The sequence below is a fragment of the Scyliorhinus canicula genome, chromosome 13 (genome assembly GCF_902713615.1).
Source record: "Scyliorhinus canicula chromosome 13, sScyCan1.1, whole genome shotgun sequence".
In the NCBI taxonomy this organism is placed as follows: Eukaryota; Metazoa; Chordata; class Chondrichthyes; order Carcharhiniformes; family Scyliorhinidae; genus Scyliorhinus; species Scyliorhinus canicula.
Genome location: NC_052158.1, coordinates 45,159,384 through 45,183,074, shown reverse-complemented (window position 1 = coordinate 45,183,074; position 23,691 = coordinate 45,159,384). Strand labels below are relative to the sequence as shown.

Here is a 23,691-nt window from a genome sequence, read left to right as displayed (position 1 = left end):
GAGAGTAGCCAGCGCCCGCACTGGAGTCTGGACTTGGGAATTTTAGCTGATGGGGAGGTGTGTGGGTGGCTGACAAAATGTACCCAGAACTATCTAGAAGTCAAAGACACTGGGGAAGTTTTGGCTGCAGTGGTCCGGGAGGCGCTGAAGGCAGTGGTTAGAGGGGAACTGATCTCAATACGGGCCCACAGGGAGAAGACAGACAGAGCAGAGATGGACAGACTGCTAAAGGAGATACTACAGGTCGACAGGAGGTATGCGAAGACCCCAGAGGCACGGCTTCTAAGGGAACGACGGAGGCTGCAGGTGGAGTTTGGCTTGTTAACCACAGGGAAGGCGGTGGAGCAGCAGAGAAAGGCGAAGAAGGGCAATCTATGAATATGGGGGGAAGGCCAGTAGAATGCTTGCGCAGCAGCTCAGAAAGCGGGAGGTGGCCAGGGACATTGGGAAAGTAAGGGACAGAGATGGGAACCGGGTTGAAGATCTAGCTGGGGTCAATAAGGCATTCGAGGAATTCTACAGCAGGTTGTATGAGTCGGAACCCCCAGCTGTGCCGGAGGGGATGAGGCAATTCCTAGAGGGGCTGAAGTTCCCAAAGGTTGATGAAGACTTGGTAGAAGGGCTGGGGGCCCCGATCGGGTTGGAAGAGATAGTGGATGGGCTGAAGGCCATGCAGTCGGGTAAAGCCCTGGGACCGGATGGGTATCCCGTGGAGTTTTACAAAAAGTTCTCTGGGATGCCGGGGCCACTGCTGATGAGGATATTTAATGAGGCCGGGGGGGGGGGGGGGTGGCTTCCACCAACGATGTTACAGGCCACTATCTCACTGATCCTGAAGCGGGATCAGGACCCGGAGTTATGCGGGTCCTACAGACCAATCTCCCTACTAAATGTAGACACCAAATTGTTGTCTAAGATCTTGTCCTCAAGGATTAAGGACTGCGTTCCAGACGTGACTGGGGAGGACCAGACGGGATTTGTTAAGGGGAGGCAGTTGGCGGCCAACGTAAGAAGGCTGTTGAATGTTATCATGATGCCCCCAGAGGGTAGGGACGTAGAGGCAGTGGTCGCAATGGACACAGAGAAGGCATTTGACTGGGTGGAATAGGATTATCTGTGGGAGGTATTCGGGTGATTTGGATTTGAACGGGGTTTCATTGACTGGGTCAGGCTGCTATATCAGGCGCCCATGGCGACTGTTGGGACGAATAGGCTGACATCGGGCTATTTTAGGCTGCACCGGGGGATGAGGCAGGGATGCCTCCTCTCCCCGCTGTTGTTCGCACTGGTCACAGAACTGCTGGCAATTGTTGAGAACCTCAAAGGGCTGGAAGGGACTGGTCATCCCTCGCTATACACGGATGATGTGCTCTTATATATGTCCGACCCATTGGAAGGGATGGAAGAAATTATGGGGATTCTGGGGGATTTTGGCCGGCTTTCGAGTTATAAATTGAACATGGGGAAAAGCGAGATGTTTGCGATCCAGGAACGGGGGCAGGAGAGGCGATTGGGAAAGCTGCCGTTTAGAGTGGTAGGGGGAAGCTTTCGGTACCTGGGCATCCAGGTGGCGCGGAAATGGGAACGGCTGCATAAGCTAAATCTGGCCTGAAGGAGGATTTTCGGAGGTGAGTTGTGCTCCTGTTGTCACTGGCTGGGAGGGTACAGACAGTGAAAATGACGGTACTCCCGAGATTCCTGTTTGTGCTTCAGTATCTCCCCATCTTTATTCCTCGGTCCTTTTTTAAATGGGTCAAAGTGATCTTGGGCTTTGTATGGGCGGGTAAGACCCCGCGAGTTAAAAAGGAGATGCTGGAGCGTAGCCGGGGGGAGGGCGAGCTGGCACTCCTGAACTTTAGTCATTATTACTGGGTAGCGAATATAGCCATGATTAGGAAGTGGATGGTGGGGAAGGATTGGTGTGGGAGCGAGTAGAGGCGGCACCTTGTAAGGGCACTAGTTTGGGGGTGTCGGTAACGGCGCCTCTGCCGTTCCCGCCGGCACGCTACTCCACCAGCCCCGTGGTGGTCGCGGCCCTGAGAGTCTGGGGGCAATGGAGGAGGCATGTGGGAGCAGAGGGAGCATCGGTCTGGTGTCCAATTTGCACCGAGGAGGTGAGATGGAGGGTTCCGGAGGTGGCAGAGAGCAGGGATCAAGAGGATGGCCGATATGTTCATAGAGGGGAGCTTTCCCAACCTGAGAGAGTTCGAGGAGAAATCTGAATTGGCAGGAATGAATTTAGGTATCTGCAGGCACGAGACTACCTATGAAGGCAGGTTTCAACCTTCCTGCTCCTACCACCAAGGGGGATACAAGACAAGGTAGTTTCCAGATTGTGGGTGGGAGAAGGGAGGGTATCGGAAATTTATAAGGAGCTTATGGGGTCTACGCAGACCGAGGAGCTGAAACACAAATGGGAAGAGGAGTTAGGTGGAGACATAGAGGACTGTCTCTGGGCAGACACGTCCACATGTGCCAGGCTCAGCCTGATACAATTTAAGGTCATTCACTGGGCCCACATGACAGTGGCCCGGATGAGCAGCTTCTTTGCGGTGGGAGATAGGTGCGCAAGGTGTGCGGGAGGACCAGTGAACCATGTTCATATGTTCTGGGCATGCCCAAAACTTTGGGGATTCTGGTAGGGGTTTACGAAGGTCATGTCCAAAGTATTGAAAACAAAGGTGGCACAGAGTCCAGAGGTGGCGATTTTTGGAGTGTCGGAAGATCCAGGATTTCAGGCGGATAAAGAGGCAGACATTCTGGCCTTTGCTTCCCTGGTAGCCCGGAGATGGATACTATTAGCTTGGAGGGACCCAAAGCCTCCGAAGTCGGAGACTGGCTATCAGACATGGCCAGCTTTCTCTGTCTGTAGAAAATCAAGTTCGCCTTGAGAGGGTCAATGTTAGGGTTCACCCGGAGGTGGCAACCGTTCGTCGACTTCTTTAGGGAAAATTAACCGTCAGCAGAATAGGGGGAGTGGGGGGGGGGGGGGGGGGGGGGGGGGGGTGTAGTTTAGTGTAGAGTAGGAGGCTAGAAAATGTGAGACCTGTGAGAGAGAAAGACGGCTTTTGCACTATGTTTATAATTTTATGTACACTGTCTCTTCTGTTACTGGTATAAAACCATAAATACCTCAATAATATGTTTATTAAAAAAAAAAATAATAAATAGCAAAGAAGTCCCTGGTGGGAGTAATCTATAGGTCCCTAAACAGTAGTTCTGCGGGGCAAGGTATAAACCAGGAAATATTGAAGGCTTGCAAGAAAGGTACAACAATAATCATTATCTGCATTTAGACATGATTAATCAAATTTTCAATGGTAGCCTCGATGGAGAGTTCATTGAATGTGTTCGGGATTCTTTCTTGGAGCAATATGGTGTGGACCAAGCAGAAAGCAGGCTACTCGCATTTGGTACTGAGCAATGAGGAAGGATTAATTAATGACCACATAGGGAAGAGTGATCATGGCATGAGACAGGAGTCCCACACTAGCATTCTGGAGTTAAATAAAGTTAATTATGTCAGTATGTGGACAGATTTGGCTCGAGTGGACTGAGCAGGAAGACTAAAAGGTAGAACAGTTGATGAGCTGTGGCAGTTGTTTATGAGATATTCAATTCTTCCCAACTAAAATATATTCCAGACAGGAAAAATGGTGTAAGAGGGGGAAAAAACATCCACACCTAAGCAAGGAAATTAAAGATAAAAAAGACAAAAACTGACGCATACCATATTGTAAAGGCCAGTGGCAGGCTGGAAGATTGGGGAACTTTTAAAGGTCAACAAAGGGTTATTAAGCAAGTAATATAAAGAGCAAAGCAAAATTATTAAAGAAAACTAGTGCAAAATATAAACAAGGTCAGGAAAAGCTTCTAAAAGTATATTAAAGGGAAGACAGCAGCTAAAGTGAATGTTGGTCCCTTGGCAGATGAGACCAGGGAGTTAATAGTGGGGAACATAGAAACAGGGGAGATGCTAAATCAATATTTTGCCTCAGTTTTCACAGTGGAGGACCACTAGTACCATCTCAACAGTAACAGGTAATGCAAAGGTAATAGAAAGGGAGGAACTTAGAACAATCATCATCAATAGGGATAAAGTACTATGCAAACTATTGCGTTTGAAGGCAGATAAGTCCCCAGGGCCTGATGACGTACATCCTAGGGTCTTAAAGGAAGTGGCAGCGGAAATAGTGGGCCAATTGGTTATAATATTCTAAAATTCCTTGGATGCAGCAAAGGTTCCAGTGATTGGAAAAATGCTAACGAAACTCCCTCATTCAAAAAGGGAGAGCAGCTGAAAGTAGGAAACTATAGACCAGTTAGTTTAACATCTGTGGTTGGGAAATTGTTAGAATCCATTATTTAGGAAGTAATAAAAGGACATTTAGAAAGTCAAAACGCAATCCATCAGAGTCAGCAATGTTTTATGAAAGGTAAATCATGTTTGACTAATTTTCTAGAGTTCTTTGAAGATGTAACAAGCCAATGGACATCCTGTAGATGTAGTATTAGTGGACTTCCAGAAGAATTTGATAAGGTGCTGCACAAAAGATTAATACATAAGGTAAGATCACATGGAATTGGGAATAATTTATTTGCTTGGATAGAAGACTGGCGGCTAATCGACTGTGTCGGGATAAATGTGTCTTTTTCTGATTGGCAATGTAACTAGTGGGGTGTCATAGGGTTTGATCATCAGGCTCCACCTATTTACAATATAAATATATTTTTAAAGTATTTTATTGAGGCATTTGTATGTTAACACAACAAACATAATCACAGATCAAATCAAGCCAACAGGGCTACAAATAACCAACTCAACAAAATACCCCACCAACTCGCCCCCCCCCCACTTCCTAACTCCAACCCCCCCGCCTCAATTCCCTTGCTGGCACCTTAACTTTTCTCAAAGAAGTCGATAAACAGCTGCCACCTCCAGGCAAACCCATCCACAGACCTCCTCAAGGCGAACTTTATTTTTTTTAACCTGAGAAAGCCAGCCATGTCACTCATCCACACCCCCGGATTCGGCAGCCCCCGAGTCCCACCATTCTAATAAGATCCCTCTCCAGGCTACCAGGGAGGCAAAGGCCAAGACATCGGCCTCTCACGCCCCCTGGACTCCGGGTCTACTGACACACCAAAGATCGCCACCTCTGGACTCAGGACCACCTTCACCTTCAAGACCTCCGACATAATGTCAGCAAATCCCTGCCAGAGACCCCCAAGCTTCGGAGATGCCCAAAACATGTGGACATGATTCGCAGGCCCAACCGCACATCACCCACACCCATCCTCCACCCCTTCAAAAAACCTGCTCATCCTGGCCACAGTGAACCACCTTAAACTGGATACGGCTAAGCCTAGTGCACAGCGACAATGCATTCACTCCCCTCAGGGTATCCTTCCACAACCCAGCCTCCAACTCCCTCCCCAACTCTTCCTCCCACTTGCGCTTCACTACCCCTATCGGGGTTCTGTCCCAGTCCATCAGTTCCTTGTAAATTTCTGACACCTTCCCCTCCCCTACCCCTGTTCTTCACATCACCTTGTCCTGCAGCCCCTGGGACGGCAGGTGAGGCAACAACGGTACCTGCCTCCAAGCAAAGTCCCTCACCTCCAAACACCGGAACCCATTCCCGACTGGCAGCTCAAATTCCTCCTCCAACTCCTTCAGGCTCGGAATGCCGCCATCAATGAACAGATCCCCAAACCACTCAATCCCACCCCCCGATGCGACCCCCAAAACCCCCCTCCACATCCCCCCCCCTCCCCTCCGGCACAAACCAGTGATTCCCACAAATCGGTGCCCAAACTGAGGCCCCTTCCAGCCCCAGGTGTTGCCCCACTGTCCCTACACCCTGAGGGCCACCACCACCACCGGACTTGTGGAGGAACCTTGCCGGCAAGAACGGCAGAGGTGCCATTAACAGTGCCCCCAAACCCGTATCCCTGCAAGAGGCTGGCTCCATCCGCCCCCACACCGGCTGCTCCCCACCCACCCCTCCCCCACTACCTACTTCCGAACCATAGCTATTTTGCTGCCCAGTAGTAATTCATGAAGTTCAGGAGCCCCCCCCCCCCCCCCCCCCCCCCCCCATCTCAACCCCGCTCTAGCAGCACCTTCTTCGCCCGCGGAGCTTTACCCATCCAAACAAACCCCAAAATCATCGCTTTCACCCTCCTAAAAAAAACCTTAGGAATAAAGATCGGGAGGTTTTGGAACACAAACAAGAACCTTGGGAGGACCGTCATTTTCACCAATTGCACCTGTCCCGCCAATGACAGCGGGAGCACACCCCACCTCCTAAAACCCCCTTCACCTGTTCCACCAACCGAGCCAAATTCAGCTTGTGCACCTGCTCCCACCCCTGCGCCACCTGAATGCCCAAGAACCGAAAGTTCCCCCCCCCCCCCCCCCCGCCCCCCCAACCACCTTGAACAGCAAATCCCCCAGCCTCTTCTCCTGCCCTCTCACCTGGATTGGAAAGACCTTGCTCTTACCCATATTCAATTTATACCCCGAGAACCGGCCAAATTCCTCCATAATTCCCTCAATACCTTCCAATGGGTCCGAAATATACAGCAGCAAGTCATCTGCATATAACAAGACCCTATGCTCCCCCCGTACTATCCCCCTGCCAATCCCTTGAAGCTCTCAGCGCCATTATGGCTCTGTAGCCAAGGCAAAAAGTGCGGAGAGTGGACATCCCTGCCTCGTCCACTGCTGCAGCCTGAAATATTCTGAGCTCACCAGGTTTGTCCACACACTTGCTACTGGTGCCTGGTTCAATAACCGGACCCAGTCCACAAACCCCTGAACAAACCTAAAACGCCCCAGCACCTCCCACAAATAGTCCCATTCCACCCGAGAAGGCCTTCTCCGCATTCATGGCGACCACCATTTCCCCACACTGTCCCTCCGGGTGCATCCCCTTAACTAACCCCGTCTGGCCCTCCCCTATCACCCCCCCACACACAATCCTTGATCCTCGAGGCCAGTAGGTCTTGGCCAGTAATTTGGCATCAACATTTAACAAGAAATTGGCCAGTAGGATCCACACTGCTCCGGACTCTTGTCCCTCTTTAAGACTAAGGAGATCGAGGCCTGCAATATCATCGGATGGAGCACCCCTTGCTCCCTTGCCTCATTAAATGCCCTCACCAGCAGAGTCCCCAGGACCTCTGAAAACCTTTTGAAAAATTTCACTGTAAACCCGTCTGGGTCCGGGGCCTTCCCCGTCTGCATCGCCCCAATACCCTCCATCACCTCCACCAGCTCAGTGGTGGCTCACAGCAGAATTTCCTCCACTAACCTCGCCATCTCTACCAGTATCGAGATAAATACCCCCCTTACTACAGAAACAGTTTTACAAAAAAGGGTCTGGGATCCACAGAAGAATCAAATTGGATTACCTATTAGACTGGACTGAAGTGACAAAGAAAAGGATGATTACGGTCGGTAAGGGTTCAATAATGAAGTGACCACCCACCTCCTGCGGCTTGACCATCGCGGAACAGAATCGTCGGACCCACCAACCGGTTGCATCCCGTCTCTATTGATGGAGTCTCCGAATAGGGAGTTTGGTACTCTGGGAGTTTCTAAGCAAGGGGATGGGGCAAAAGAATTTAAGAATAGGGAATCGATATTTGAACCATCTTATGGAAGGTGGCCAGTGACAAAAAGCTCCTCGAAGGGCCGGGGGGGTTAGTGGAGGAAATTCTGCTGTGAGCCACCACTGAGCTGGTGGAGGTGATGGAGGGTATTGGGGAGAAGGTATTTAGGGGTCTAAAAGTTTAACAAGAAGTCAGTGTGTGAATTTGTGCTCTGGGATGCACCTTAATGAATGAAATCAAGTGTTAGAGTCTCGAGTCTCAGTCCAAAGCGGAATGATGTGCACTTTTGGGGACCAAGAGACAGAGACCAAGACAAAAAAGATATAGATTGTGGAGACATGGCTTTTGAGTTTGGAAAAGCTGAATTAATAATGTAGAAAATAATTAGAATTACTTCATTCTGAATGCATATTTGAAACAAAATATCTAATTTGGGAAAATGATTAGTTTTATTGAAGATAAGATTAAAAGGTATTTTGCAGACTTTAATCAACCCATTCAGAGTTTCTGGCAGCCGAGATGAAAAGCAACTTGTGTTTGTTAAGTTGCTGTTCGTGTGTTAGTATGTGTGTGATTCTCCTTGTCCGAGAGTCTATTTCTAGTGCCTGTGTCTTGAGTTAACTTTCTGTGATCTGGTTTTGTTAGTTAAAGTTACTTGTTTAATGTGTGTATGTAGTTGTATTTTGAATTAGGTTGAGTGAGGAACAGGATAAACTGTGATAAAATGATGTGGCAGTTAAAGCAATTATTCCAGCAGGAAAGTGGTGATTCTGGAGCAATGGAACATGGAAACGTCCCCTGTGGCTGCGGAAGAGTGGTTAATCTTACTTGTATATATATTTTATAGAGAATTTACATTTTTCTTTGAATTTCTGAACCTCTTCCTTTGGTTTCTTTGAAAATTCTATTTTTATTTTCAGTTTGTTGAAACTGAATGAAAGTAAAATGGTTTGGATTCTCTCTGTGAGTTTGTGAATGAATGAGTGCATGCGTTTAATAAAGAATTTGTGTGGATTTTCTTTGTTGTGTTGCTAGTTTTAATGTCTTAATGTTGTTTTCCAAAATGGTGATTTTGCAATCCGGAGTTTAAAATCAAATGGGAGTTATGAGCTGGATTAAAAGTGTAATTGAAACAAAACACAAAGGCAAATGTTTGAAATTCCTTAAAGATATAGAGTAATAATGATCAACATTATGGAAGTTACTTGGAGCACAATTCTCAGAAAGTAAATGGAAAATAAAAATCAAAGTATTTAAATTAGAATTCGGAAATGATTTGTTTGAGCTTGGCATAATCCTGGGTGGTTTTAGCTCAAATTAAATTTTTTTCCATCTAAATTGGAACTTGAAAAGTGTTCTTTGTTTAAGGAGCCGTTGTGCTCGGCTCCCTCCTTTGTTACGGCCAATGATGATTTAACTGCAAAAACATTTGTTCTGTTCTTTTCCCCAACTGGTAGATATGCCACTATTTTCTCTTTAAATTCATTATACATCTAATTTGCTGATTGGGAATTTCTATCTAGCGGACATCGTGAATTTAAAATTCCTTTTAAATTGGCAGATACATCTGGACCAAATTAACTAATTTGGCTCCAGGCCAAATGTATTTTTGTGAATTTGTTTGAAAACAGATGAATCACGAGTCCCTGTTTGATGAGGGCACGGGGAGTCAGTTTCTTTACTCAGAGAGTAGTAGGGGTGTGGAACGCCCTGCCTGCAACAGTAGTAGACTCGCCAACTTTAAGGGCATTTAAGTGGTCACTGGATAGACATATGGATGAAAATGGAATAGTGTAGGTCAGATAGGCTTCAGATGGTTTCACAGGTCGGCGCAACATCGAGGGCCGAAGGGCCCGTACTGCGCTGTAGTGTTCTATGTTCTATGAGTCCACACCGAGTAAAAATAAAGAACTTTGGTTTATTTACAATTGTAGTATATACACTTCCTGGTAAATCCCTACTTGGTCGGTGTCTTACTGGCTGACCTGTTATACATTGCTGAATGGAACTCCACCCCCACCCCTCAGCAGGGAAGCTCATACTCCGTGAGAATCACAGGGAAGGCAATCATTCCCACCCCGTAGGTCCCTGCAGGATGTGACAAACAGACGAGTCTAGCAGCTTCAAAACTTCAAGGTTGTTTAATCACAACAAAGTGACAATTGGAGACCTTTTGTAGAAAAGGTCAACTCATCCAGACATAGCTGTTGCCCTTTGAATTAAAGTGTTGGTGATTACACTTAACGTCCATACCAATTGTAGGTCTGATAATTTGCCTCTTTTCAACCGACCATGCCAGGGTATAATTTCTCTTGAGATTTAATTGATTAAATAAATTGAGTGTATGGAAAATGGCAGCTTGTATAAAAGGGGATAATAAACAAATGTTTAATTTTTGACAAATAAAGAGTAATAGGAGTTAGTCTGTCGGGGTTTTTGAGTTTCACCACCTTTTGTTGTTTAAAAAGAGATAAATTAAACATATTCTCAGTTTACAATGTCACCGTTTGAATCTGGAATGCTTTTATAAAACCAATATTTGTTCTTGTGTGTATTATCCATACTGAGTACATGTGAACTCGGGTAACGAATATGTGAACATGAAAAATCTATATACTTAAATGAAAACAGGTTAGAAATTAATTACTTTCTCGCGCACTCTCTCCATGTCTGCACGGGTTTCACCCCCAGAACCCAAAGATGTATAGGTTAGGTGGATTGGCAACACTAAATTGCCCCATAATTGGAAAAAAATAATTGGGTACTCTAAATTCAAAAAAAAAAAGAAATTAATTACTTTCTGTAAAAGAGTGAAGCGATCTGTAGGTGGTGAAATAATATTAAATTTGGGGAGTGTCAAAAGAAACTGCAATAGATGATGGGATTCTTCCATCACTTAATTTTCTGGGGTTATGGAATGGAAATCAAAAGCTTAGAAGAAGAAAAAAATAAAGGATTTGCACAGATCACGCCATTCATGAACTAAGAAAGAATAATCAAGAATAATGATAAGATAACAGAAAAGATTCCTCTACATTTTGTTATGATGACATAAAATCTGTTTTAAAAAATAAATTTAAGAGTACCCAATTCATTTTTTTCAAATTAAGGGGCAATTTAGCATGGCCAATCCACCTACCCAACACATCTTTGGGTTGTAGGAGTGAGACCAAGCAGACACGGGGAGAATATGCAAACTTCACACGGACAGTGACCCTGGGCCAGGACTGAACCTGGGACCTCGGCACTCAGTGCTAATCACTGCGCTACCATGCTGCTGACATAAAATATGTTTACGTTGCTTTTTACCTGTACTAAGTCATTTAAACCTTATGGGTACATAGCTTAGTGAAGTCAAAAGGTTTGTGCTTTGACTGTCGAGAATTTAGATTTACAATGATAGCTGTGACAAAGATAGTAAATTTAAAAATGTGAAAAATGAATAAAGTCGAGCTGAACGTAATTGAAAAGATTAAAGGGAAATTGCAAGAGAGCTATCTCACAGAAATGAAGTTGTTGCTTGAACAATTGAGGAAATTGGAGAAGTTAAAAAGGTACACAAGACATATATTCAGGTAGAACAAGAAACAAAGGAGATTAATAATAACATCAGATAAAGGAAACAACTTGGTGAGACAATATTTGGGATTGGGCTTGTGTGCGAAAATACATCCTTGAATACAGATCATGTTACATTTTGTTGTTATTGCTGTTGCTCTTGTTACTATATAGCAAGCTTTTACGATGATCATGTTTAAGAGATGGAAAAAGGCAAATGGAAGAGAGATTAAATGTGGAATGGGCAATAAGAAGTAGGGATTGATTTTTTAAAATGTAATTAAACAAGCTTTTAATAATTGTGACCAAGTATGTAATTGGTTAAGCTTTGAATGTTGTGAAGGAAGTATGTATCTCCTACTCACTCTGGGAAATAGGGTTGCCCAAACTAGTGATCACGTGCGTTTACACTTATGGGATCAAAGGCAGGAATATGGTACTGGGGACAGGCTGACAGAGGGGAAAAACACATAGACCAGAATCAGAAACTACCAGATAAGGCCCTGTCTGGAATCGATATTGGCCATCTGCCAGAACGCTCAAGGCAACACAGAAAATCATTATCGCTATATGAAACTTTGTGATTACCCACTCACAGTAGTTAAAAGGCAAAAGATCATGCTGTGGATATGTAACTAACTTCAAGGCAGGAGTGATCAACTTTGCAGTGGGAGGAATGATAAACAAAGAGGGCATCAGACTCCATAATGGGCTAATAGCTGGTCAGACAATGGTGTTTCAGAGGACAATGGATCTTGATTGAATGACAATGGCTGAACAGAAATATTCTATGTATTTCTGTTAATGAACTGAAGTCTTGATGAGAAAATAGAACTCGGGCCAGGTGTGGGTGTATAACTATGACTCAGCAGCGGCAGAACCTGTATAAAAGGAACATCGGAACACATCGTCAGCGACAATCTGTGCATTCCATCGCAGAAGAAGGGGCCCTGAGCTCAGAGCAGATGATACCAACATCAAGTGATCATAATCTGGTCAGCGTCCTTCAGTTTTGTGTCTGAATCATATTTTGTGTGAATAATTTTGAAGATTGTAATACCCGTGTTTTCTTGTATCTATCCAAGCCGATCGAAAAGGGTTTTTCTCGATCAAGAGATTCACCTTGGGCATTGAGATCTTCAGAATTTCCTCCTGAAACCTCTCTGAATCTTTAACTCTCTTCTTCCTTTAGGATCCTCTTAAATCCCACCTTTTTGACCATATTTTTGATCATTCCCTCCTAATATCTCCTTCTTTGTCTTGGTATCAATTGCTCTCTGATTACGTCTCTATGAAACACCTTGGGATGTTTGACCATATCAAAATGCTGTATAAATACAAGCTCTTGTCCTCTCACATTCCTTCTAATCCTCCAGGTACTGACCGGGTGTACAGACTGGATAGTGATTGTCCTCTGGTGCTCTGGTCGAGTGGTCATTCAGCAGGTGTAGACCCAGATAGTGGATGTTGAGAGACAATGGAAACTGTCACAGCCGAGACACATCCTGTCCTCCCTCTGACTTCCCAGCTGGGCTCACTGATGAGGACCGGGATTCCCAGCTGATTCTCTCCCTCCATAGACCAGAGAGACTGAGGCTAATTGAAGTCCCTCCATTACTACCCCAGGAATGGCTGCTCCCCCGCATGCTTGTGCTGGTAGATCAGAAGCTGAAACCTTTCCAACCACTGAGTATCTGATTGTCTTATTGGTCAGAGTGAGAGTCAGAGTGACTTGTCCCTGACACTGCACTGAAAGGATGCTGAGTTTATACAGCAGCTTCTATACAGATTGCTGTCATCTTTTGTGGATGTTTGGCCATCTGGTCAAAGGTTAAGTTGACCTTCTTGAAATGATTGGACTGATGGTTGGAGACAGACACTGTTGAGACAGATGATGCTTTGGAAGCTCCCGTTTGAGCACAGGAGGGTAAACAACAAACTCTCAGTGGTAGGGAAGGTGATGAGCTGGGTCTAAGTCTGTGTGGAGATGTTGGTGTTTGGTGAGAGAGGAGTAGGTGAAACAATCCTGACACACATCACACTGGAAGGGTTTGTCTTCATAGATGTTCCAGGAGGTCCAACAACGGTGTAAAGGTTTTATTACAGAACTAACGCTGATGGGGTTTCCTCGCTGTGCGATGGTCACAGAGATACACTGACTGTGTGAAAGATTTGTCACACACCTCACACCAGAGTGGTTTCTCTCCCATGTGAATTCACTGGTGTTCAGGAGGTTTGGAAACATCAGGAGGACTTTTATCTTAAATCTCACACCTGGAGAGTTACTCCCCTGTGTATCCTCTGGTGTACAAGGAGAGTTGATGAGTTTGTAAAAGCTTTATCACACAGCAAACATCGGAATGGTTTCTCTCCTGTGTGAATGCGCTGGTGTACGCGGAGGGTCGATGATCGTGAGAAGGACTTATTGCACACTTCGCACATGAATGGTTTCTCCCCCGTGTGAATGCGCTGATGTGCATGGAGGTTGGTTAACTGCGAGAAGGATTTGTTGCACACTTCACACGTGAATGGTTTCTCCCCTGTGTGAATGCGTCGGTGTTGCACAAGTGTCGATGACTGTGTGAATGTTCGGTCACACACTTCACACTTGAAAGGTTTCTCCCCAGTGTGAATCCTCTGGTGTGTCAGGAGGTGGGAGTATTGGGTGAAAGCCATCTCACAAATTTCACACCTAAAGGGTTTCTCCTCTGTGTGAATGCTCTGATGTATCAGGAGCCTTGTGGAGATTGCAAAAGCTTTATTGCAAACCTCACACTTGAAGGGTTTCTCCCCTGTGTGGACTGTCTGATGGCGCAGAAGATTTGATGACAATGTGAAGGCTTTGTCACACACTTCACATGTGAACAGCTTTTCCCCTGTATGAACCTGTCGGTGTGAACGGAGGATCGATGACCGCGAGAAGGATTTGTCACAAATTTCGCAGGTGAATGGTTTCTCCCCTGTGTGAATGCGTTGATGTTTGCAGAGTGTCGATGGGTCAGAGAATGATTTCTCACACACCTTGCATGTAAATGGTTTCTCCCCTGTATGAATGCGTCGGTGTACCTTAAAGTGAGATGAACGGGAGAATGATTTGTCACACACCTCACACGTGAATGGTTTCTCCCCTGTGTGAATTCGTTGGTGTTGCACGAGGATAGATAACTGTGTGAAGGCTCGGTCACACACCTCACACTTCAATGGTTTCTCTTCCATATGGCTGGTCTACTACCAGTGGTACAACAGGTATTCCTTGTGTGTTTGGAGATCTTATGAAATCTGGAGTCCTCCTTGCACTCCTCACATCTGTAGGAATGAGTCAGTGGTTCATGAGGCTCGACGAATGATTGAAGCTCTCACCACACTTGGAGCCCTATCACACTTCTTCCCAGCCTCACCCTGACCGATCACCCACAGCTGAAACTTCGGAAAGATTGGTTCTGATGGAAAGTTCCACACCACTGACCAGTTTCAGATCTGATTATATGTCAAAGCTCCCCTGAACTGACCGATTTCCAGATAATGGCTTCACTGTTCAACCATCTCTGTGTTGAGCAATTCTGTGAAGGGACTGGATTTCTTCCCACAGTTGTATAGTTGAACCTTGGGTGATGGTCAGGATCTATCTGTGGTGTCTATCCTCTCTGTATTCTCTGGTGTAGTACGGTGCAATCCTTCTGTAAAAGAGGAAAAGGAAACATGATTTCTTCCTACTCTCTCTTCTGCTTTGCTGAAGGGGCTGACTGCTCAGTTAGAAACTCTTGCACAGGGACAATGGAGATTTAGAAATTTCTCCCCTTGTTTTCCAAGAAATCACACTGGACGTGAAGTGCTGGAATCTGAGTAAAATATTGCTTCAGTGTAGCTGATTGAAGGGTTCAGGTTTATCCTGGGAAATTAGATACACTGCACTCACTCAGACTGCACATCCCAAATTCAGCCCTCACACACAGCACTGGGCAAAACTAGCCAAGCCAGGCTTTTGAGGAAGGCAGAGGCCTTCAGGCAAAATCTTTAAAGAAGACATTAAAAGACATTTCAGTAAATGTGTCTCTGCCCCTCCCAGATAATTACACCTCACCTTCTCATATTCAGCACTGACCCATCAACAAAACTCAGCCTGTAAATCAGAAGGGAAATGCTTCCAATAAACACCCTCAATACCCAACACACAGCCAATCAAACAGTTCAGCACAAAGCACCGAGTAAACAGGTCTGTGAGCTGGATCTTCTCACACAGCATAAGGGGCATTTCCACAGCTGATTTCCCACAGGATAGTCAGACTGCCTGAACATTAGTGTGGATATTGTGCAATGTAATGATTGTAAATTCTGCTCCTTCACTCACCATCTCCTGACTTGGTTTTGAGTCCCTACAGGAAGTGAAGCAGCTGTGGTAGAGGAAGAGGAGAGAATGGGCAGAGTGGGTGGGCTCTCTGATTGACGTCTCTCACAGACAATCCAAATATTTCTGCAGGAACAGGAGTTTCCTGAAGTTTGGGTGTTTGGGAAACTGACCGGGGAAACGGAGGTGACTTTGAGCAGCAGATCAGGTGGGGATTTAAACTTGTCATTGTCCCATCTGAATAAAACCTCACTTATTGCAGCTGCTGTCTCAGTTCCCCTGGTAAACGTTTGACAGAGATTTCTAGTGTGGGAATAGCATTCTTCATCTGATACCCATCTGCGTTCAAGTTGGAGAACACCTTTTGTCCAGTCAGTCGGACTGCTATCGCTTGGCCAGGTTTTACCTGTTCTGTGTGTGCGGAGAATGTCCTGCAATGGCGAACCACCGCTTTGGTTCCTACCAAGGGTCTATGCTCACCCACATGCTGCTCATTTGCAAAACCATCTGACAACAGGATGTCAAATTCCTAGAGGTTTTCTTACAGCCTTTCCCAGTTTTAGTCGAGTCAGAAATAAATGGCACTCACCACTTGACAAAACAGAAAACTAGTCGTAAAGGAATGAGGAGCAGACACCTTCAAGAGGGAGAGAAATGATTTGAGGACCGTGCAATGGAGCAGCGCACCTTAGATCTACAATCTTCACTGGGGCAGGGGAGGAATGGAGGGCAGGCACTTCAGCAGCAATAAGGGAGATGTATTCAACACTGGCAGCATCAAACTTTTATTCTTTTACTCCGTTGTCTGGAGAAAACAGTCTCTCACCAGTCACAGAAAACAAAAAATGAAGAATCTTGTCACATGTTATCATTTAACCATGTTGATGGGTGTCTGAGATGGCGGATGTGGGTGATGTAGGGTGAGGGAAGGGGTAACGGAGGGTGAAGGAAGTGAGGATGGAGGGTGAGGGAAGGGCATCTTATGAGATCTGGAGCCCTCCTCGCAAGGGGGAAAGCGCCTGGCGAGGGGGGTGGCAGGCATCGGGAACAGAGGGACGGCTAGGGGAAAAAATGGGGAAGGGGAAGCGGATATGGGATGGGGAAGAAAAGATGAGGGGGGGAGGAGGAGAAGAAGACACCACAAGGGAAATACAGATAAAGAAGGAATGAGGGCATTAGATTGGCTACAACAGGCCACTCGTGGCAACTTGGAACAAAATGGCCTTGCAAGCAATCACTTTCAGAGGGAGAAGCTGGAATCAGATGTAACGGTATTACAATTGGATAAGGGTAACTACAAAGACATGAGGGAGGAGCAGGCCAGAGTTGATTGGAAAAGGAGCCCAGCAGGGAAGACAGTGGAACAGCAATGGCAGGTGTTTTTGAGGGTCATTCGGGAGGCACAACAGAAATTCATCTTAAGGAGGAGGAAACATGCTAAGGTGAGGACAAGACATCCATGGCTGACCAGGAAATCAAGGACAGCATAAAAGCAAAATAAAAAGCATACGAAGTGGCAACGATTCTTGGGAAGCCTTTAAAAGCGAGCAGAGGACAACTAAAAAAGCAATAAGGGGGAAGAAGATGAAATATGAGTGCAAGCTAGCTAATAATATTAAACAAGATAGGAAGTTTTTTTCAATATGTAAAGGTAAGAGAGAAGCAAAAATAGACATTGAATCACTTGAGAAGTAATAATAGGAAACAAAGTAATGGCAGAGGAACTGAATAGTTACTTTGCATCAGTCTTCCCGTTGGAAGACACCAGTGGGATACCAGAGCTCCAGGAGAATCAGGGGGTAGAGGGGTGCAGTGGCCGTCACTAAGGAGAAGGTTCTGGGAAAACTGAAAAGCTGAAGGTGGATAAATAACCTGGACTGGACGGACTACACCCCAGGGTTCTAAAAGAGATAGCTGAGGAGAATGTGGAGGCATTGGTGGTGATCTTTCAGGAATCACTGGAGGCAGGAAGGGTCCCAGAAGACTGGAAAGTGTCTAATAAAACACCGCTGTTTAAGAAGGGAGGGAAGCAGAAGACGGGAACTTATAGGCCGGTTAGCCTGACCTCGGTCATTGGTCAGATATTAGAGTCCATTATTAAAGATGATATTGCAGAGTACTTGGAAGTGCATGGTAAAATAGGACTGAGTCAGCACGGCTTCGTCAAGGGGAGGTCATGTGTGACAAATATGTTAGAGTTCTTTGAGGAGGTACCATAGAAGTTAGACAAACCAGCAGACGTGAATAATTTAGATTTCCAGAAGGCCTTTGACAAGGTGCCACATAGGAGACTGTTAAATAAGTTAAGAGCCCATGGTGTTAAGGGTAAGATCCTGGCATGGATAGAGGATTAGCTGACTGGCATAAGGCAGAGAGTGGTCAGAATGACAGCCAGTGACTAGTGGTGTGCCTCAGGGGTCTGTGCTGGGAGCACAACTTTTCACAATACACATTAATGATCTGGAAGAAGGAACTGAAGACACTGTTGCTAAGTTTGAGAGGATACAGAGATCTGTAGAGGGTCAGGGAGTATCGAGGGGGGGGGGGGGGGGGGCTGCAAAAGGATTTGGACAAGCTAGGAGAGTGGGCAAAGAAGTGGCAGATGGAATACAATGTGAAAAAGTGTAAGGTTATGCACTTTGGAAGGAGGAATGGAGGCATAGACTATTTTCTAAATGGCAAAATGCTTAGGAAATCAGAAGCATGAAGAGACTTCAAGGACCCACAAAGCTAACGTGCAGGTTCAGACGGCAGTTGGGAAGGCAAATGAAATGTTACTATTCATGTCGAGAGGGCTACAATACAAGACCAGGGATGCACTTCTGAAGCTGTACAAGGCTCTGGTCAGACCCCATTGGCAGTATTGTGAGCAATTTTCGGCCCCGTATCTGAAGAAGGATGTGCTGGCCTTGGACAGGGTCCACAGGAGGTTCACAAGAATGATCGCTGGAATGAAGAACTTGTATGAGGAACGGTTGAGGACTTTGGGTCTGTTTTTGTTGGAGTTTAGAAGGAGGAGGGGGAATCTTATTGAAACTTACAGGATACTGCGAGGCCTGGATAGAGTGGACATGGACAGGATGTTTCAATTTATAGGATAAAGAGGACACAATCTCAGACTAAAGGGACAATCCTTTAAAATAGAGATGAGGAGGAATTTCTTCAGCCAGAGGGTGGAGAATCTGTGGAACTCTTTGCCGCAGAAGGCTGTGGAGGCCAAATCACTGAGTTTAAGACAGAGATAGATGGTGCTATGTCTTTTCGTCCGACGTCACTTCGTCCAACGACACTTCGTCCACGTCTTTTGGTCCAAAGTCTTTTTGTCCGCCCGTCTTTTGGTCCAACGTCTTTTTGTCCGATGATTTTTTTCGTCAAAGACTTTTTGTGACTTGACTTTTTGTAACTTGCTTAATAGCACTCCACTCCACTCCCCACAATAACTTTTTGTAAATAGAAATCTTCTCTAATGCACATAGCAAGGTATAATATGCAATAAAGGATTTTTATTTTTAAAGGTCTCTTTCCTTTAACGAGCCTCGTTAAAGGATAGTTATTATCGTTCTCTTTCCTTTAACGAGCCTCGTTAAAGGATAGATATTACCGTTCTCTTTCTTAATTCGCAAATAACAAATAATGCTGCTGAGGGGTTTCATTCTGCGATAAAGCGTTCGGCGGGTGGAGCTCATTTGAATATCCGGAGGTTAATCAAAACTCTGAAGGAAGAGGAAGGGTCCATAATAGGCAAAAAGGCTCAAATTCTTTGGGGAGATCAGTCGACTTCATGTACGCGATATAAGAAAATAACTGAACGCCTCAAAAGATTGGTCGTTCAATATGATTCTACAACAAAAATTGATTTCTTGAGGAATGTTGCTTACAATTTACATCAATTTTAAGTAATTTTGGGAATTTTAAGTAATTAGTAAACTTTTAGATTTTTTAACTGCATTTTTAGATTTTTTATCTGCATTTTTCAACTTGCATTTTACTTGCATTTTATCAATTACTTACATTTTAGCAATTAAATTCACTTGCTGTATTGTACTTGCATTTTATCAATTAAATGGTTTTATACGGAGTTAATTTGTAATTGGATAATTGGACGAAGTGACGTTGGGCCAAAAGACGGGCGGACAAAAAGACGTTGGACCAAAAGACGTGGACGAAGTGTCGTTGGACGAAGTGACGTCGGACGAAAAGACGCGACACGGAGATAGATAGGTTCCTGACTAATAAGAGGATATGGGGTTGTGGGGAGAAGGCAGGCGAATGGGGATGAGAAAAATATCAGCCATAGAACATAGGAAAATACAGCACAGAACAGGCCCTTCGGCCCACGATGCTGTGCCGAACCTTTGACCTAGATTAATCATAGATTATCATAGAATTTACAATGCAGAAGGAGGCCATTTGGCCCATCGAGTCTGCACCGGCTCTTGGAAGGAGCACCCTACCCAAGGTCAACACCTCCACCCTATCCCTATAAACCAGTAACCCTACTCAATACTAAGGGCAATTTTGGACACTAAGGGCAATTTATCATGGCCAATCCACCTAATCTGCACATCATTGGACTGTGGAAGGAAACTGGAGCACCCGGAGGAAACCCACGCACACGTGGGGAGGATGTGCAGACTCCGCACAGACAGTGACCCATGCTGGAATCGAACCTGGGACCCTGGAGCTGTGAAGCAATTATGCTATCCACAATGCTACCGTGCTGCCCTTAAGAACAAATTAATCTACACTCCATCATTCTACCGTAATCCATGTACCAATCCAATAGCCGCTTGAAGGTCCCTAATGTTTCCGACTCAACTACTTCCACAGGCAGTGCATTCCATGCCCCCACTACTCTCTGGGTAAAGAACCTACCTCTGACATCTGAGGGTCGAAATAGCTGGGGCTTTAACAGATATCTTTGCAGCATCCTTGAGCATGGGTGAGGTCCCGGAGGACTGGAGAATTGCTAATGTTGTCCCTTTGTTTAAGAAGGGTAGCAGGGATAATCCAGGGAATTATAGACCTGTGAGCTTGACGTCAGTGGTAGGCAAACTGTTGGAGAAGATACTGAGGGATAGGATCTATTCACATCTGGAAGAAAATAGACTTATCAGTGATAGGCAGCATGGTTTTGTGCAGGGAAGGTCATGTCTTACAAACCTAATAGAATTCTTTGAGGAAGTGACAAAGTTAATTGATGAGGGAAGGGCTGTAGATGTTATATACATGGACTTTAGTAAGGCGTTTGATAAAGTTTCCCATGGCAGGTTGATAGAAAAAGTGAAGTCGTATGGGGTTCAGGGTGTACTAGCTAGATGGATAAAGAACTGGCTGGGCAACAGGAGACAGAGAGTAGTGGTGGAAGGGAGTGTCTCAAAATGCAGAAGGGTGACTAGTGGTGCTCCACAGGGATCCGTGCTCGGACCACTGTTGTTTGTGATATACATAAATGACCTGGAGGAAGGTATAGGTAGTGTGATTACCAAGTTTGCAGATGATACTAAGAATGGTGGAGTTGCAGATAGCGAGGAGGACTGTCAGAGAATACAACAAAATATAGATAGATTGGAGAGTTGGGCAGAGAAATGGCAGATGGAGTTCAATCCAGGCAAATGCGAGGTGATGCATTTTGGAAGATCAAATTCAAGAGCGGACTACATGGTCAACGGAAGGGTCTTGGGGAAAATTGATGTACAGAGAGATCTGGGAGTTCAGGTCCATTGTACCCTGAAGGTGGCAACGCAGGTGGATAGAGTGGTCAAGAAGGTGTACAGCATGCTTGCCTTCATCGGAAGGGGTATTGAGTACAAGAGTTGGCAGGTCATGTTACAGTTGTATAGGACTTTGGTTTGGCCACATTTGGAATACTGCGTGCAGTTCTGGTCGCCACATTACCAGAAGGATGTGGATGCTTTAGAGAGGGTGCAGAGGAGGTTCACCAGGATGTTGCCTGGTATGGAGGGTGCTAGCTATGAAGAAAGGTTGAGTAGATTAGGATTGTTTTCGTTGGAAAGACGGAGATTGAGGGGGGACCTGATTGAGGTCTACAAAATTATGAGAGGTATGGACAGGGTGGATAGCAACAAGCTTTTCCCAAGAGTGGGGGTGTCAGTTACAAGGGGTCACGATTTCAGGGTGAGAGGGGGAAAGTTTAAGGGAGATGTGCGTGGAAGGTTTTTTACGCAGAGGGTGGTGGGTGCCTGGAACGCTTTACCAGCGGAGGTGGTAGAGGCGGGCACGATAGCATCATTTAAGATGCATCTGGACAGGTATATGAACGGGTGGGAACAGAGGGAAGTAGACCTTGGAAAATAGGAGATAGGTTTAGATAAAGGATCTGGATCGGCGCAGGCTGGGAGGGCCGAAGGGCCTGTTCCTGTGCTGTAATTTTCTTTGTTCTTTGTTCTTTATCCCCCCTATATCTTCCGCCATTCACCTTAAATTTATGTCCCCTTGTCATGGTTTGTTCCACCTGGGGGAAAAGTCTCTGGCTGTCTACTCTATCTATTCCCCTGATCACCTTATAAGCCTCTATCAAGTCGCCCTCATCCTTCTCCGTTCCAATGAGAAAAGGCCTAGCACCCTCAACCATTCTCTCCATTCCAGGCAACATCCTGCTAAATCTTCTTTGCACCTTTTCTAAAGCTTCTACATCCTTCCTAAAATGAGGCGACCAGAATTGCACACAGTACTCCAGATGTGGCCTTACCAAAGTTTTGTACAGCTGCATCATCACCTCAAGGCTCTTAAATTCAATCCCTCTGCTAATGAACGCTAGCACACCATAGGCCTTCTTCACAGCTCTATCCACTTGAGTGACAACTTTCAAAAATCTATGAACATAGACCCCAAGATCTCTCTGCTCCTCCACATTGCCAATAACCCTACCGTTAACCCTGTATTCCACATTCATATTTGCCCTTCCAAAATGGACAACCTCACACTTTTCAGGGTTAAACTCCATCTGCCACTTCTCAGCCCAGCTCTGCATCCTATCTATGTCTCTTTACAGCCGACAACAGCCCTCCTCACTTTCCACAACTCCACCAATCTTCGTATCGTCTGCAAATTTACTAACCCACCCTTCAACTCCCTCATCCAAGTGATTAATGAAAATCACAAACAGCAGAGGACCCAGAACTGATACCTGCGGTACGCCACTGGTAACTGGGCTCCAGGCTGAATATTTTCCAACCACCACCACTCTCTGACTTCTATTGGTTAGCTCAGAGCAGCTTGAATGAAAATGTACTAATTTTGCGCAAACATTCATTTTGGAAAAAATGTGATTTTCTCGGAGAGATAAGCATTTTGAGTAAATTGCCGTATGGTTTCAGTACGGCTTACTTTCTGCATAGGCAACCTTATCAAATGCCTTACTAAAATTCATGTACACTACATCCACTGCTTTACCTTCATCCACATGCTTGGTCACCTCCTCAAAGAATTCAATAAGACTTGTAAGGCAAGACCTACCCTTCACAAATCCGTGCTGACTATCCCTAATCAAGCTGTGTCTTTCCAGATGCTCAGAAATCCTATCCCTCAGTACCCTTTCCATTACTTTGCCTGCCACCGAAGTAGGACTAACTGGCCTGTAATTCCCAGGGTTATCCCTATTCCCTTTTTTGAACAGGCGCACAACATTCGCCACTCTCCAATCCCCTGGTACCACCCCTGTTGACAGTGAGGACGAAAAGATCGTTGCCAACGGCTCTGCAATTTCATCTCTTGCTTCCCATAGAATCCTTGGATATATCCCGTCAGGCCCGGGGGACTAGTCTATCCTCAAGTTTTCCAAAATGCCCAACACATCTTCCTTCCTAACAAGTATCTCCTCAAGTGTACCAGTCTGTTTCACACTGTCCTCTCCAACAATATGGCCCCTCTCATTTGTAAATACTGAAGAAAAGTACTCATTCAGGACCTCTCCTATCTCAATACACAATCTCCCGCTATTGTCCTTGATCGGACCTACCCTCACTCTAGTCATTCTCATATTTCTCACATATGTGTAAAAGACCTTGGGGTTTTCCTTCATCCTACCCGCCAAAGATTTTTCATGCCCTCTCTTAGTTCTCCTAATCCTTTTCTTCAGTTCCCTCCTGGCTATCTTGTATCCCTCCAGCGCCCTGTCTGAACCTTGTTTCCTCAGCCTTACATAA

General features: G+C 45.5%; 2 protein-coding genes across 2 annotated transcripts in view; both read right to left on the bottom strand.

Annotated features, from left to right (window-relative positions):
• LOC119976643 (zinc finger protein 721-like) overlaps positions 1-23,691 on the bottom strand; it is a 999,221-nt gene that overhangs the window by 169,606 nt on the left and 805,924 nt on the right. The gene's annotated exons all lie outside the window — the stretch shown is intronic.
• LOC119975585 (zinc finger protein 91-like) overlaps positions 1-23,691 on the bottom strand; it is a 69,971-nt gene that overhangs the window by 12,066 nt on the left and 34,214 nt on the right. Inside the window, exons 8-9 of the mRNA XM_038815372.1 lie at positions 13,453-14,403; positions 7,497-7,605 (exon numbers count right to left, since the gene is read on the bottom strand). Coding sequence (XP_038671300.1) covers positions 7,497-7,605; positions 13,453-14,403 — 1,060 coding nt within the window. The remainder of the gene's footprint in view (positions 1-7,496; positions 7,606-13,452; positions 14,404-23,691) is intronic.